The sequence below is a fragment of the Nansenia antarctica genome (assembly GCF_963989245.1).
Source record: "Nansenia antarctica genome assembly, chromosome: 3".
Classification (NCBI taxonomy): Eukaryota; Metazoa; Chordata; class Actinopteri; order Argentiniformes; family Microstomatidae; genus Nansenia; species Nansenia antarctica.
The window spans coordinates 78,555,638-78,573,141 of NC_137688.1; the positions used below are offsets into that span (position 1 = coordinate 78,555,638).

General features: G+C 46.1%; 1 protein-coding gene across 1 annotated transcript in view; it reads left to right on the forward strand.

The window, feature by feature from the left end:
- Positions 1 to 17,504, forward strand: part of LOC308154447 (myb-related protein A-like) — a gene marked incomplete at both ends in the record, with an annotated part of 34,953 nt that overhangs the window by 14,259 nt on the left and 3,190 nt on the right. Inside the window, 7 exons of the mRNA XM_080527607.1 lie at positions 2,946 to 3,291; positions 14,299 to 14,370; positions 14,781 to 14,873; positions 15,296 to 15,516; positions 15,689 to 15,908; positions 16,175 to 16,249; positions 16,923 to 17,150. Of these exons, the coding sequence (XP_080383733.1) occupies positions 2,946 to 3,291; positions 14,299 to 14,370; positions 14,781 to 14,873; positions 15,296 to 15,516; positions 15,689 to 15,908; positions 16,175 to 16,249; positions 16,923 to 17,150 (1,255 nt within the window). The remainder of the gene's footprint in view (positions 1 to 2,945; positions 3,292 to 14,298; positions 14,371 to 14,780; positions 14,874 to 15,295; positions 15,517 to 15,688; positions 15,909 to 16,174; positions 16,250 to 16,922; positions 17,151 to 17,504) is intronic.

The following is a 17,504-nucleotide window of genomic DNA, read 5'->3' on the forward strand; positions in this document are numbered from 1 at the left end:
GTAGAGCGACTACTATCCAGTTTGCCCACCAGTGCAAAGCCGTGGCTCCCCCACCTCCCTCCCCCGAGGGACCCCACACACCCGACTCACCCGACCCGCCCCACCACCGGCGCATCCGGCCCAGCCCACCAGGCTCAGACTCCTGTAGCCCTTCACGAGGCTAGCCGGACCAGGCGCCCCAGCGGCGGAGCAGATCGAGCACGCAGGCCGACCGGAAGCCCCCGAGGAGAGGCCCAGAGAGCTCGGTGCATGGCAGGCAAGCAGAGGCGAAAAACCTGTACACAGCTTATCCAGGGAAAAAGCTCCCTGGCTCTTCTCAGCTTGTTCCGGGCTGGGGGTTGGGGGTTGGCGGGTAGGGGACTGGGCCTGTAGCTGGGGGCCTGGAGTTGGGGGGGGGGGGCCCGGAACAGGGGGTTTGGGGTCGCTGAGTTGGAACCTGGGGTTGGTGCTGGGGTGACGTGGTGGTTCCCGCCGGTCTCTGCTCCTGGGTCTGGAAGCCTGGGTAGGTGTCAGAGCTGGATATGACATGTGCCTGAAAAGATACAGGAGTGAGAGAAGGGAGGTGTGCATGGTTTGTGTAGTGTGCATTTTGGTGTCAGGCGGGTGATCAGTACTTCCCTGTGACCCAGTGGTGTTGGTCATCCTGGTGCTGGTGGTGCTGGCAGAGACGGCTGGTTCGGCTGTGGGTTGTGTGTGGTGATATTCTGGTGAGGGTAGGAAGTGGGTCAGTGCTGTGTACATGTGTAGGTGGTGGAATTAATGCGAGCTATTATTGACCGTAGAACTCCGACACAGTCGTCCAGTCAATGGCACTGTTTAGGCACAATTATTCCATAGAACCTGAGCTACCCCATACTCAGACATGAACCTCCCAGTTATGGTTTGACCCACAAAACTGACATAAAATGGTCCCATCATCCTTTGTGACAAGCTAATATGCAAATGAGTTACCGCATGAAAGTGCGGTGAACACATGAAAAATAACAGTAGCCACGAACTCTGGTTCGCTAGCTAGCTAGCTAGCTACAATACGTAAACAGGCGATAACGTTCGCCACAGTGCTTTTTTGCTATTTTCGCCCGCGGACATTCGGTGGCCGAACTGTCGGTGCATCCCTACTCCGAAACATTTTGATTTTCTATCGTTTTTTCTTTTCCCTGTCAGTGTCCCTGTTAGAGATGCCTTCATTATGAACAGCTAGGCTACAGTTGGAAAAGGTCAGAAGCTGAGTGTCACTTGTTGATCTCCTGTCTCTCGTGTCCCCAAGGAATGCCATTGCGCCCCCTTGTGGGGGAGCGCCCCACACTTTGAGAAACATTGTAGGCTATGGAATCTGTAGCAGTCCTGTACTACATTACCCTACATGCAGGGTTCGAGTTATAAGCTGATCTCTGTGGGGGTCTCCAAAATAACAGTGCGAAATGTTCTCATGCACGCGCGAATCATGCCCACACAGCGATGGGACTTACAAGTTTTAATTAGCTATAGGCAGTAGCGGATTAAGGTGGTCAGTGGCCCTAGGCTACTCCTTTGTGTGAGGACCCCCCGCCCCCATACACAAGCCTCCCCCCTCCCCAAAATATACAACTCACGAGCACCCTGCACACACACCACTCATAATGCTTTACCATAAAACACTTAAACACTTTAATAACACAATAACACAACAGTGTTAATAATGCAAAGAATAAAAAAAAAAGTTCAGTGCATTCAGTTCTGTCTCTATTGCTCTCCTCTCCCGTTGTCTCTCTGTTACTGTCCTGTTGTCCGTCTCTCTGTTGCTCCCCTCAGCTCTAAATGACAGAAATGAATTAGCTAATTAGTTGGCATGTAAACATATAGTTAGGGTTGGGTACAGTTTGGGTTTTATTCGATACCGGTGACAAATCGATACTTTAAAAACGGTACCGGTACCGAAACATCATCCTCATCCTCATCCTCCTCCTCAAATACCAACATATCCTGACGCTACAGCTGCAGGCTACTCATTTCACCACATCAACAGCCCCACATGAAACAACAGCTATAAAAGCGATAGTCACACATGTATCTCGGCCAATAATTGTGTTATTTTTGCTATACAGAAGGAGCGAAAAATACATGTACCGGTACACTAGGTTAGTAAAAAGTAAAAGCCACCTTACCTTTACGGAGACAAGATAGACCTGTTTGGTCTGTTTTCAGTAGGCTGCGGTCGCGGTCCTGGAACCCATGATGCTGACGTCCGATGTTCTTTCTTTATCCAAGATTGGATGAACGGGAGAGGGTCAAAAAATTTCCTTTTTTTGGGCGGCATGGTAGCTACTGTATGTATATACTCCTGTACAGCTAATGAATGAATGTTTGCTTCTCAATAATAGGCTAGGTGCACGATCTCACTACTTCCTGAAAGGCAACTGGTATATGAACATATCCTGTCTCACTCTATTGGTTTAATTGATTAATCAGCTGTGCACTGTGTGTTCCAACGGTTTACCGCACAGCTGATTAATCAACCTTTTGCTGTTGCACAATATTCTACTGCGCCCCATGGTGTCTTGGTGGTGAAGTGCAGGCAGTCAAAGGCCTACTGTCATTCACAGGAGATTAATGGTGCGCGTAGCTCTTTTGGAAAACGTGTTTATTTTACAATATTTATAATATAAATTAAATAATATTCATTACATTGACATTTTGATCAAATAATAGTTGTGGTAATGTATTATTAGCGACCCCCACAGATTTTTGATTTTACTGCCTTCATGGGAGCTCAGAGAGTCTCAGACCATCTCTATGGGAGCTCAGCTCCCATTGGCTCCCACATAACTCGAACCCTGCCTACATGCTTTGGGGTAAATCATATCTCGGTTGTCTGAGTGAAGTTTAATTAAGCAGTGTTCACTATGTGGCCAGGTTGCAAAGAATGTGTTTTCTTTCACATGTCCTGTGTTCATGTGAAACCACAGGCTCAGTAACACAGACTTCCTGCAGGACTCTCCCCACCTTGCTATCTACCTGAAGCTGCTGAGGACAATACCGGACCGCCACATGGTGAAGTTCATCATGGAGAAACTTTCCAACCGCAGCTTCATCTTACAGACCAGCAGTGGCCAGTGCAGTAGGCTCAGAAGACTGAGGAACGGGGTACCGCAGGGGTCTGTTCTCTCGCCGATGCTGTTCAACGTTTACATCCACGACCTACCTGAAACAGCATCTAGAAAGTATGGCTATGCAGACGATCTTGCCATCATGCTGAGCCGACCAACGTGGAAGGTGATGGAAGAGGGTCTTAACGTAGACATAGGCACACTGGTAGCATACCTTCGAAGGTGGCGTCTACAACTCAGTGTCGGAAAGACAGTCGCAGCGGCATACCACCTCAGCACCAGAGAAGCCAGGAGGGAACTTGAGGTGCGCGTTGACAACAAATGTCTGGAGGTCCAGCAAGCCCCGAAGTACCTTGGAGTGCGCCTGGATCGGACATTATCCTTCAGGCAACACCTGGAAGAAGTCAAGGCCAAAGTGACATCCAGGGCCGCGCTGATCCGCCGCCTTGCTGGTACAACCTGGGGAGCCTCCGCTAAGACGCTAAGAATATCCACCCAAGCCCTGGTCTTCTCTGCAGCAGAATACTGCGCCCCAGTCTGGAGCAGAAGCCCTCATGCGAGAAAGGTCGACGTGGCTATCAATACCTCCCTCCGAATAATAACTGGATGCTTGAAGCCTACCCCTGTGTCCCTCTTGCCAGTCCTCGCGGGAATAGCACCGGCCGGCCTCCGACGGGAGGCTGCCACCCTCGCCCTGGCCAGGAAGGCACAAAAGCATGATTGGCACATCCTGCACAACACCACCATAACACCAGCACCTCCAAGCCGACTCAAGACCCGCCACCCTTACAACAAGGCAGCACAAGCCATGCTCAACTCCACCTCTGAGGACATCTCCAGAGATGCATGGCTGGCAGCAGCTTGGAAGCAGGAGTGGGAGTCAACCGGGTCCTCCCGAATCCACCGCTACATCTGGGACCCAGGAGATGGCGCCATTGGAGGAGACGACCTACCACGCCGGCAATGGACCACACTGAACCGTCTACGAACTGGTGTCGGTCGCTTTAAAACATCAATGAAGGCGTGGGGCCTGGCGGACAGTGCGGCATGCGAGTGCGGTGACCCAGAGCAGACCGCCGACCACATAATCACCATCTGCCCCTTATATAGACCACCCTCAGAAGCCAGCCTCTTCGACCTAGAACCAGAGATGCGGGCATGGCTACGCGACACCGAGTTGGACCTCTGACGTTACACGAAAGAAGAAGAAGCTATCTGCCACCTCCTGCAAATCCAGACTTGGAATGTGACTTTTTATATCCTTTCTGTGTCTGCACTCACACACACACACACACACACACACACACGCACGCACGCACACACACACACACACGCACGCGCACACACACACACACACACACACACACACACACACACTCACACACACACACACACACACACACACACACACACACACGCAGACAGGCAGGCAGACAGGCAGGCAGGCAGGCAGACAGACAGACAGAGAGGCAGACAGACAAACAGACAGGCAGACAGGCAGACAGGCAGGCAGGCAGACAGACAGAGAGGCAGACAGACAAACAGACAGGCAGACAGGCAGGCAGGCAGGCAAGCAGGCAGGCAGGCAGGCAGGCAGACAGACAGGTAGACAGGTAGACAGGCAGACAGAATCACACACACACACAGCAGTATCCTTTCCTTCTGCTGAGTCCTATCTGACCTTGAGTGTGGAGACGCGTCACAGTGTTTATCTTCACCCTTTAATGTTGTCACTGCCCCTAGTTACCCCCACTGGCACACACACACACACACACACACACACACACACACACACACAGACACACACACACAGAGAGACACACACACACACACACACACACACACAGAGGAGACACACACACACACACACCCTGTCATCACTTATTAAGACATTCAGTTGACTAATTCATGTATCGATGCCATCTGCCCTTCTTCTGCAGACATAGTGAGAGAGAGAAAGAGGGGGAGAGGGTGGGTGGGGAAGGTGGAGGAAGGGAGAGAGGGGAGGGAGAGAGAAAAAGAGAAAAAGGCAGACAGACAGAGAGAGAGAGAGAGGCAGATAGAGAGACATGAATGATATTGAATGGGAGAGCTAGCTAAATTCTAAGATGCTAGTCATGATGGCCTGGACACTGGGTTTGAATGGGAGAGCTAGCTAGCTGCTAATATGTGACAGGGCATGGTTAAAAAGTCCTCAACTAGGGCAACATCTTTTTTCTTTTTTTTCTTTTTGTAAGCTTTAACATGATGTGTCCTATGTTGAAATCTGAAACAAGTTGAAGAAGTTATGGATATTTTAATGCTGATCCCCTCCAAATCACAGTTTTGAGAAAACCATGGTCAAAGTCTTGAGAGAGTTTTTTCACAGAGGTAATGGGTGGGAACAATAGCTGGTTAACTCCACCCCAACCACTCCCTCAAGACAACCACTCCCTCAAGACAACCACTCCCCCATTACACTACCTGTCATTATCTACCTGTCATCTGTCAGTGGGGTTGTCAGCTAACCCTCAGGAAACAAACTTGCATGTTTAAATTGCTGAATAATGATAATAATAATAATAATAATTCAAGATTCATGATTTTTGTATTGCCATGTGTGCCAAAAGTTTATTACATCCCATTATACAAGTACAAGAGAGTAACATTGTTATGGCTTCAGTTCCAGTCGACATTGCAGCAGCAAGAAAAAACTACATGGCAATATTTATATATTTTAAATAAAATAAAATAAAGTTTTCTTTGTATAGCGCATTTCTCACAAAATGTGACCCAATGCACTTCACAGAGAGCAAAGAAGATCAACAACTAAGATGGACATCAAAACCACATGATGACAGAACACGCAAGCAGGCAAGGGCGAAAAACCTGTACACTGTGCATCCAGGAAAATTCCCTTGCAGCCCTCTACTCATAGAGCGACTACCTCCAGTTTGCTTATCAGCGTACACACTGTCCACAAGTCAATAAAGTTATTTCCTCGTCGTCGGAACTGCCGGACAATTCATGGTCCAGAGCGGGGCACAGATCCTGGTGCAGGTCCTGGTACAGCCTGGTTCAGGTCCTGGTACTGGTCCAGGTGCCGCTAACAGCTATCCTCACCCAGGGAACAGGAAACAATAAGACAAGATACAATTGAGCAATATGATAATTAGATTACATTAAATTCAACTTCATTTTAAATGCAGTTTAAAATCTAACCAAAAGTGTAAGTAAGTAAAGCTTTATTTATATAGTGCCTTTCGTACATGAAATGCAACTCAAAGTGCCCAGTTTTTCTGAAGTCCACAATGATCTCTTTGGTGTTGAGGGCCAGGTTGTTGTCAGCGCACGACGCCACCAGATGTTCAACCTCCTCCCTGTAGGTCGTCTCGTCGTTGTTACGCATCAGGCCTACAACCATGGTGTCATCTGTAAACTTGATGATGGAGTTAGAGCCATGCATCGGCATGCAGTTGTCGGTGAAGAGGGAGTAGAGGAGGGGAGCCTTGAGGCACGCCGGTGTTCAGGGTCAGGGTGGAGGTGGAGTGGTTGTCCAACTTGACGAGCTGGGGTCTGTTGGTCAGGAAGTCTAGGATCCAGTTGCAGAGGGAGGTGCTGAAACCACGGTCTCTGAGTTTGGTGACCAGCTGGGAGGGGATGATGGTGTTGAAAGCTGAGCTGAAATCAATGAACAGCCTAGCATAATAGAAAAGTAAAAAATAATAATGTGTATCTAATGGGACTCTGGTGGAGGGCATGTGATGTTTTGTGCCTCATCTGCACAGAATTCTCTGATCTTCTCAAAGAGATATTTCTGTCTGGCCATGTCCAGTCCAGGTGGGGCTTGCACAGGAAGACCATCTATGGGGGGATGGACATCAGCGTTGCGCAGAAGCTGAAACTCGATGGCTTCGGCACCAAAATGTTCAGAGGCTACAACTACACCAGGTCTTTGGGAATCAAAGCTGTAATGAAATAGAAGCAAGACAGTACATTTAAAATGATTGTCCATTGTTACCAAAACACAATTTTTACGAAATACTAATATGTTCATAAAATAGAATTTCTAATACAGTGACAATGATAAATACCTGAAGTGGCCTGTAGACCGAGGAGGTCTTGGTGTTCCTAACCTGTTATATTACCATTATGCTTTCACTCTCAGGCACATGGCACACTGGACTCTGCCTCCAGAGAGAGCCCCCCCGTGGTTCCATATTGAAAGTGCAAACTGCACCCCTCTGCCACTCAGGTGCTGTATTACGGCCAGACTAACCCAAGAGAATCGATCGCACCCTATTGTATCCCATATTCAATGGGTTTGGAAGAGAGTTGCTTACATCTGTAAATTTGACCCCTATCTTCACCAGTCTGCTGGGATCTGGCTGAACCCCAAGCTGTGTATAGATAAATCGCCCTTCTTTTGGAAGCCCTGGTTTCAAAAAGGTATCGAAGTTCTAGGAGACCTATATCAGGATGGAACGCTAAAATCTTTTGAGGCTCTTAGAAGGGAATTTGATTTACCACACAATCAATTTTGGAAGTATTTACAGCTAAGACACTTAATGGTGCAAACATTTGGCTCCCCCACAACTGCCCCACCTAATGGTGATACACTTGAATGGTTTCTGAACATTTTTGGACTAGGTCATGAAGCCTCTGCTTACTATTCGAGGATTCTAGTGGCCTCAGACCCAAACATATGGTCTCTTAAACTAACATGGGAAATAGACTTAAATGTATCATTTACAGAGGCAGAATGGGGAAGAATTCTCAAGAATGGGAAAAAAATGTCAAGGGAACTCCGAACGAGACTGATCCAATTCAAGATTATTAACAGAATCTACTGGACACCATCCAGGCTACATAGAGTGGGTCTGGTCGACAGTTCGGAGTGCTGGAGGTGTAGTGACAGGAATGGTACTCTAGTGCATATGCTTTGGGGATGTCCAAAAACCCAGGAGTTTTGGCTAGCCATCCATGGTTATCTGGAAAAAATTGTCGGCCTTGACATTCCGTTCACCCCCAGTCTTTTTATTTTGGGTGACCCCACAGCATTAAGTGAGGTGACTCCACCACTCGCCAATTGGATCCAGACCGCGTTAATGCTAGGACGGAAACTATTAGTTAAAGAGTGGAAGGCCTCATCAGCACCAGCACCGTCTCTGTGGCACATTTCTCTTGGGCAGCTGGCAGTCCTAGAACAATTATCATATAGGCTGCTAGATAAGGTGGAGGAATATCGCTTGAAATGGGGGCAGTATCACTCATATATTGAGAAATAATGGCAACTCCAGCTCATGTAAATAGCAATATTTTTATTTATTTTATTTAATTATAAGTAGCAATATCCCAAATGTAAAAAGTGAAAGTAAACTGCTATAAGTATGATTGTTAGACAATGCTGTAGATTAACATTGCTGTACATCACCTTTATGTTTTGTTGTAGGGGTGTAACGGATCACGGAAATTCCGTGATCCGTTCGGATCGCCCTCCACGGTTCGGAACGCGTGTGTACCGCGGATCAATGTAAAAAAAAAAAAAAACTCTTTTTTTTTTTTTTTTGCGTTCGTAAATCCGCTCTGGAATCTGATCAGCGTTCAAGGAACGCCTCTTGTCCAATCAAATTACTTGGTCCCTTTATGACGTCGGACCCAGTGTGTGCTCCGGCGCTCTCAAAGCGAATTTACGAACGCGGCCCAAGTGTATCATGTTACGTTGTTCGGCGGAGAAGAACTCGAAATGCCTCCCTCGTCATTTAAATCCCATGTATGGGAGCACTTTGGCTTCTCTGTCAACTATGACGGGAGGCACGAAAAAGGTAGCTCGACAACTTCTGATAATGTAGGCATTTTTTTCATACCATGTTCAAAATAAGGGTTCACTTTATTATTTAGTTAAAAGTGGCATAAAACATGTGTATTCATCTGCTTTAAAGAGCCTAGTGATTCACTGCTGCAACCAGGCGCCTCCTCCCTCTCTCCTATCATTTAAATTGAGTGTATTTCAGTATAATTATGTAATGTTTGAGTGTAGAATATGTTATATATATTATATATATATGTATATATAGGTATGTATATATATATATATATATATATATATATATATATATATTACCAGTTTTGACATCTTGAATGTTGTTGGTTTTTGTCACATAGTAAAAGTGGTGTTTTTACAGAATTCAAGGAAAAAGCAGTTTTTATAAAAACAAAAATGTTTGTGTTGATCCGAAAAATGATCCGATCCGTGACTCAAAAACCGTGACACGATCCGATCCGTGAGTTAGGTGATCCGTTACACCCCTATTTTGTTGTGTCTATTTTTTGTCTTTTTAATTTATTGTTCAATGTCAACTGTTACGTGTGATGGATGTTTGTTCATTGTCTGTTAATTGAAAATAATAAAACAAAAAAAACTATTAATCATAAAAAAAAAATACCTGAAGTGCTGGTAACTCTTCATATTTGGGAGCACTCGGAAGTAGCCATGGAGATGCTTATGCCAGTCGTAGCTTTCAACACACACTGTGCCATCCTCCAGTCCTACAAGCTGGGGGATGTTCACTTGCTTCACAGGAGAGCTGTCGCTCACAACCCTGGCAATATCTGACAGTGTGTCCACTCTTGTCTTTCGAAAGCACTGCTTGATCAGTCCAAAGCACCAGTCAGGGCCAAACTTTGTGTGACCTGCAATCAGGAAGTGGAGGCCAAGCTTCAGGTGAAGCTTGTGAATAGTACGCCAGGCACAGTACCATAGCACATAATTGTTCTTATTTTGCCCACTGCAGTTATCACAATGAAGGTCGATGTTTGTTTCTCCGACTCCATAGTTATTGAAGAAGTGATTGATGTAATTGATGACGGCATTGCTGCCTTTACTTGATGACATCCCTTCATCAATTAGGTAATTTACTTGCTTAGGCATGCCTTCACACGAGACACCAAAAAGGCCACACTTGCGTGGAGTCAAAAAATACATGGGCCCAGGCTGATGAGGGTCAGTAGGAAAGTGCACCTAAGAGAGAAGGAGAGATTAGATACATAAAAATCAACATCTGCCTACTTAGGCAGTAGTAGTGTGTTTTGGTACACCAAATCAGAAGTGTCATAGGATGAACTTATTCTCACCTGTTGTGCAAAATCAAAACTGTAGTGCATTGTGATCTGCTTGCTTGCAGGCCTGGAGGTGCCTAGAGACAGATCCAAATCTTGACAGGTCCTGGCACAGGCAGCATTCATGCGCTGGTATAGAGAACGCTCCTTCGCAACAAGGTCAAGATGCTGTTGCTGCTTTTTCATCTGGGCTGATTTCACCTCGTCAGGCAGATTGGCAGTTCGCCGCAGCTGATAGTTGTTTTTCTGGCACTGCCAGCACAGATCTGTGCGGGGTTTGGTGCTGGTTATCTGTGGCAGTAATGATACTCGCCTGCAAATACATCATTTTTATGAGTAGGAGATTAAATACATTACCGTTCATTACAAAAGCATTTCATTTTTCTATTACACTTCAGAACATGAGTGTTATACACAACTTTTACACATACCAAGCTTTTCCACAGCAACTTTGTAGAGACGCCAAACAGAGGCTTTGGTGACATTAGTTGGCAGCAACTTTGCACTCAAGTCTCTGTGACCAGGGTGCCTGCCAGGGAGGACAATGGCGTGGTCTTCGGCAAAGTTCATGATGAACGCCACCACTCTTTTGATGTCTTCAGTGTTGAGGAAGTTTTTGTTTGTTCGCTCACGTTTCTTCCTCTGGCGTGGTACTGCACCATTCTCCTTGTAGGACTGGGCAATGGATTGCAGAAGGTTTTTGCTGATCCTGAAAAAAACTGGTGTTAATAGGTGCTAAGAGGTGCTAATCTGATTGATGAATGCTGTCCTACCCCAACACACACACGCACACACACATTTGAATACTTTATTTGGTTCCACAAATTATATTATACAAACAGGGAATCAAATATTTCGGGGCTAAGCAGCACTGAATACTTAAGGGTACACATAACACCTCCTTCTCCACACGGCCAAGCTGCCAATAATAGCTGAGACAGAGCAAAATTTGGCAACCTGTTTGGCCTTTCTTTTAGACATTGCAGCAATTCTCAGACCCCTCATGGTGCATTTATATACATGGCCCAGACTTCCAAATACAAGTATGCTGAATTTGCACTTGTAATAAAAATATATTATATATTTATATTTTTATTAGATGTGCTTTGGTCGACATGACGTGACGTGCAATATTGGTGTGAAGTGTTTGGCACTGTGTGCCCATATTCTGTGTATGACACAATATTTACAGTGATATCTTTATCCTACCTATGCTTGTGTACTGTAAAATAAATTCTGATTCTGATTGAATACTTTTTTGTATCATTAAAAGACAGTAACAATAACAGTTACAACAACCATAAATAATAATAAGCTGGGTAATACCTTGCTAGGTAATAATGTTATAGCTGTATAACCCAGTGACTAACAATGACAGGTATTGACAGCTGATAGCTGTCAATCTAGAGGGGGAGTGGTTGGGGGTGGGGTTAACCAGCCATTGTTACCGCCCATTACCTGCCTGTGTGAAGGTGTGAACAAGTCAAAAATCTTTGAAGGCCGTTTTCTCAGGATTTAGTTTTCAGGGTTAACACGTTTCAAATACTCATGTCGTCTTCAATTTTTTCCCAATTTCTATGTATGACACATCATTTGAAAGCTTACAATCTGTAGTTTAAGCATATGTAAAAAACAGAAAAATGACTTTGCCCCCTCCATGATCATTCCACCAGATCGCGTCACATATATAGGGAACAGGTAGACAGGTGATTGGTTGACAGGACAGGAACACAGGTGGACTTGATGATGGATGATTAACAGGGAGACAATCAAGGGATCACGAACACCTGGGAGAGAGAGAGAGACACAGACACAAACACAAAGCAAAAACAGACAGGGACGTAACAGTTAGCCTATTTGCTTTGCATGAAAAAGTAATAGCAATCTGCTTTCACACAGCCATAGAATTTGAAAAGTTTTAAGGAGAGTGGACGCCGAGTTTGTCTATGCTGCCATGTTACCGGTGGTGGGCGGAGTCAGTCGAGTAGCCTATTTCAAAAGCTTTAATCTGGATCGGAATGATCCGGATTCTGTTTTGCTAGGATCAGATCATATGTTTGATCTGATTTTGAGTAGTATGGGAAATCAGCGATCATCTAGATTTTTTTAATGTACTGGGCCCAGGTGATAAGCCAAAAACGGTCTGTCTGACTGGACCGTTTCTCTTGGGCAGGTAGGGCCATACAACGAAAGACCACCGGGTGGCAGCATACGTTTGGAGCAACAGATACTGTACTTCTGAGAATGACCTGGTCTCCAGCTGACCCACACCTGGAAAGGGTGTGAGGGGACGGGCGCGTGAAGCAGCGGGAAAGGGTGTGAAGGGACGGGCGCGTGAAGCAGCGGGAAAGGGTGTGAGGGGACGGGCGCGTGAAGCAGCGGGAAAGGGTGTGAGGGGACGGGCGCGTGAAGCAGCGGGCTGGACAAACACGGAGCAGCTGTCAGGAGATGGAAGGTGGTCTGTAATGTACATACAGATTCATACATAAACTACAGAATTACAGTGTTTGATCACATGCTAGTCATCGTGTAAAACCCACATGAATTACTATTCATATTACAGCTGTCATTTCATTTACTCACAAAGTAGTTTTGTTGACTTCAGCTCGCTAGCTAGTTGCTAGTAGCCAGCTAGCTTGACAACTTGCTAGCAGCAGCAGCTCATTTACGTTTTTCTTTTTTGTTCACATTTTTCTTTTTTGTTTCTTAGCTAGTCAGTAGTTACTAGTCAGTAGTTACTAGTCAGTAGTTACTAGTCAGTAGTTACTAGTCAGTAGTTACTAGTCAGTGAATTGGAGGGACCATCATGACCACCATGTCCACTGGCAGCAAGACCAGAGCTCGTAGTAGGGCTAGGTAAGTTTGCAAGACAATCAGTGACACATCAACATTTCCCCAGGAACTTGGCTAGATATGGTAAAGAAGAAGAACTAGTGAAAGGCTACTCCAGTCTATTCAGCTTGACATAATAGCTCTAAAGCAGGCAGCATTGCATGGTAGATGGTCAAGGCCAATGAATGTATAAACTAGATGTGTCACCAATAGGTTAGGATGTCTCTACTCCCTCTCCCCCCTCTCCTCTTGATCTCCTTTCAGCATTGTTGCTTGGCAACAGACATCCTGGGATGGGAGCTTGGGTAGGGCTTTGACAGTGTCCGAATTGTCAGACCAAAAGGGTTGTTTGTTATACTAAAACATAGAATTTCTGCTTAAAATTGTATACATTAGTCCTCTTGAAAAATGTTCCCTCATTATTGTTTAACTTGGGCTATTGGATATAACAGTTATTAACATCAATTAACCATACAACTCTTGGTCTTGATTTTTCAGTGGAACCATAGACCATACACTGTGCAAGGGCAAGAAATGCATGAAGTTAAAATATCACAAAACATTGCAGAAAGTGAAGTGGTCCAGGAAAGAGGTAATGTTTTACCCCATAGAGTTGATTTATGTTGTAACCTTTTCTTGATATTCAGTTCAGGGTAGGAAAATAAGCTCATACTTTTTAAAAATGTATTGAATATTTATTTTAATAGAGAGTCCCATTGAGACCAGGGTCTCTCTTACAAGGGAGCCCTGCATAAGCATAATTTACAGTGACATATATACACAATTCCAACATTATAAAACACAGGGAAACATTTTCAACAGAGATCAACATTTAATGAAAAGTTAATACAGTGACACATGTCCCAGAGCTGGTTATCTCGAACCAGAGGAAGGTTGGGATCAGTTAGGGGTTTATGCTACATTCAAGTACTCCTCAAAAATTGGTAATTTGAGCATTTTCAACTCAGAAACCTGTGAACCTTTGAGATCTCTAAATTCCCATATTTGGCACTAATCTCAGAATTAGTCAACAGAGAGCTCTACGCTAAATCCAATGCTAAGTCTTGGTGGGAAGCTCAGAGTTTCAGAGGAGCATTTGAATGCACCATGGACATGGAATGGAACTGAATGTGTTTGACACACGTGTTTGCTACCATTCCTTATTCCATTTCATGCATTACAATGAGCCCGTCCTCCGATTTCTACCTCCACCAACCTCCACTGTAGTCTTCCTACGCATTTCTCTGGTTCAGAGTATCTGTATTCATCTCTTGATTTCAAGGATGAGAAGCTGAAGAGGCTGGTGGAGCAGGATGAAGACTATGACTGGAGTCTCATTGCAGATACATTCAAGGTAAACAAACATTGTGTAACACCAGTGGAGGCTTGTGGAGGTAGAAATCAGAGGACAGGCTCATAGTAATACATGGAATGGAATGAGGAAAGGTATCAAACACAACATTCCATGCATTACAATGAGCCCGTCCTCTCCGCCTACCTCCACCAGCCTGCCCTGTGTGACACAGTTCACAGGCAAACTGTCTTTTAATAAATAAACAGCTGCATAATATTATATTATACAGAAACACTAGCAACTAATATCTGTTAGTTGTCTGTTTGACTGTCATAAAGCTTGGAAATATTAAGTTGTCGTCCTAGGCTGGTTATTTGTTCACAATCTGCGCATGCGTGTGTGTGTGTGTGTAATGTAGAAGACTCCGACTCACGTTCTACCATTTTCTTTACATTCCTCTCCTCCGACAGAGAAGGTCCGACATCCAGTGTCAGCAACGGTGGCAGAATGTTCTGAACCCAGAGCTGGTGAAGGGACCGTGGACCAAGGAAGAGGACCAGAGGGTGAAGACACACATCAACATCGACTTTCTTTCACTCTTCACGTCTGTCTACTCAATGTTCATCAGTCACATACTACTCAAGGGCGGGTTTCCCCCGGACACACTAACGTTCTTTTTAAACCAAGTCTAGGACTAGAATCACCCTTCCGATGGAGAACTCTCCCATAGATACAGCAATGAAATTATTCTGAAGATGCTTGTTTTTAAGCAGGCGTAGGCATAGGCCTGTGGAGGCTGGTGGAGGTAGAAATCGGGAGAACCGTCTCACGTGTTTGATACCGTGCCTCCTTCCATCCCATGCATTACGACGAGCCCATCCTCCGACTTGTACCTCCACCAGCCTCCCCCCTGGTATAGGCTTAATCTAGGCCCAGATCAAACAAAAACAGCCCCGTTAACCTTTGTGTTCTCCTCCACTCCCAGGTCACCAAGTTGGTCCAGAAGTACGGCCCCAGGAGCTGGTCCGTCATTGCCAAACACCTCCACGGGCGGATCGGCAAGCAGTGTAGGGAGCGCTGGCACAACCACCTGAACCCCGAGGTGAAGAAATCCTGCTGGACCTACTACGAGGACATGATCATCTACAAAGCCCACAAACGGCTCGGGAACCGCTGGGCGGAGATCTCCAAGCTGCTGTCTGGCAGGTAGTGGCAGGGTTCAGGTTTACACCAGGTAGGGGCAGGGTTCAGGTAGGGGCAGGGTTCAGGTTTACACCAGGTAGGGGCAGGGTTCAGATAGGGGCAGGGTTCAGGTTTACACCTGTGTGTGTGTGTGTGTGTGTGTGTGTGTGTGTGTGTGCGCGCGCCTCTGTCACAGGACCGACAACTCCATAAAGAACCACTGGAACTCCACCATGCGGAGGAAGGTGGAGACCGAGGGCTACCTGCAGGAAGGCCCCTTCTCCCGCGCCTACAGGGGCAAGGCACCAATCAGGAGGAAGACCAAGCCTATCTCCCCTACGGGCCTCCTGCACAGCAGCCACAACCACAACCATAACCACAACCACAACCACTACCTCATGACCCAACCCACAAAGGTGATCACTGATCAGGGGTAGAGGTAGAAGTCTGAGGACGGGCTCATTACCCACTTGAACGGAACCGCTGCTCACACATCAGTGCTATTTATCAGTCGGCACAAAATAAATGGACATATAGAAGAAAATGTAATGAATAAAATCGAGGTTCAGTTCAACATCGAAGATGAAAGGACAGGATTTTGCTTTGTTTTCTCAGTTGAATGTCAGACTGTCTGTTTTTCATGTGACTCATGCTTTTGTGTTGTAAATGTGTGTTGTGATAGATTTCAGGATACTCGCTCGGCCTGTTGGACGACCAGTATGTTGACAGTGACCCTGAGACATCTGTCTTTGACCTGGTCAGTGTTCCTTCACTTTTTCCTGCTCTCTCTCTCTATCACTCTCTCGCTATCGTGTTTTTCTTTTTCTCGCTCTCTCTGTCATTCGATCTCGCTCTCTCTCTATTACTGTCTTATCTCTCTATCTGTCTCTCACTCTTTATCTCTTTTGTTCTTTCTTTCTCTCTATCGGTCTCTCTCACTTGCTCTCTCTCTCTCTCACACACCCACCCCTTGCACTACTCTCTCCCCCCCATGTTCCCTCTCTAAAACTCCCTCAGTTCATCTCCACCATGCACACATGATCACATGACCACAACCACACCAGAGGGCCTCCATGTAGAGGAGCTGCTCTGTGGCCCAGCCGCATGTGAAAGAGAGTGTTTGTTTAATGGGTTGTTTTTCTTTTTCCTCTGCTCTGTATGTCTATGTCTCTCTCTCTCTCTCTCTCTCTCTCTCTCTCTCTCTCTCTCTCTCTCTCTCTCTCTCTCTCTCTCTCTCTCTCACACACACACACTCTCGCTCTCTTTCACTCCCTGGCCCTCTTAGCTGCCCCTCACCCTCCTGCTGTCCCGTTGTCTACCTTTCCCCAAAGTCAAAACGATGTCATCCTTCCTCCCCCTCCTCTCTCCCCCTCTCTCTCTCTTTCCATCCCTCCCCTCCGTTCCCCCTTCCCTCCCTGTCTCTCCCCCAGCCTATGGAGGGCTGCTGCAGTTGGTCCAGCAGCCTGACGGAGGAGGCTGTGAGCCTGGTCAACTCCACCCTGAGCTGCCTGGGGGACCAGAGTCTGGAGGTCCACCTGGGAGGCTCTGTCTACACACCCGTCTACCCCAGCAGGTACCTGGAGGCGGAGGCCAGCGCTGTGCTCTCCTCCCTGCAGACCATCCCGGGGTTTGCTGAAACCCTGGAGCTCATCGACTCGGTCAGTCCTCGTCCTCTTTCTCCTCCTTCTTCTTCTCCTCCTCCTCCACTTCCTTCTTCTTCTCCTCTTCCTCTTTTTCCTCGTCCTCCTCTTCCTGTTCCCATTCTTTCTCCTCTCCTTCTCTTCCTCAGCCATCATCTCCTCCTCCTCCCACACTTCTGTAGATCTGATATGATTGGATAGGCATAAACAAAATGGTAGTAGCTTCCACAATTTATGTTTGCCAGAGACTTTTGGCTATATTTTGTTGATAGCAAAGCATAATACATAATATAGCAATTACATAATATTGATAATCTGAGTCCAATGTAATTATCACTGTGTGTAAAGAATTGTTGAGTCTGTACCTATTAA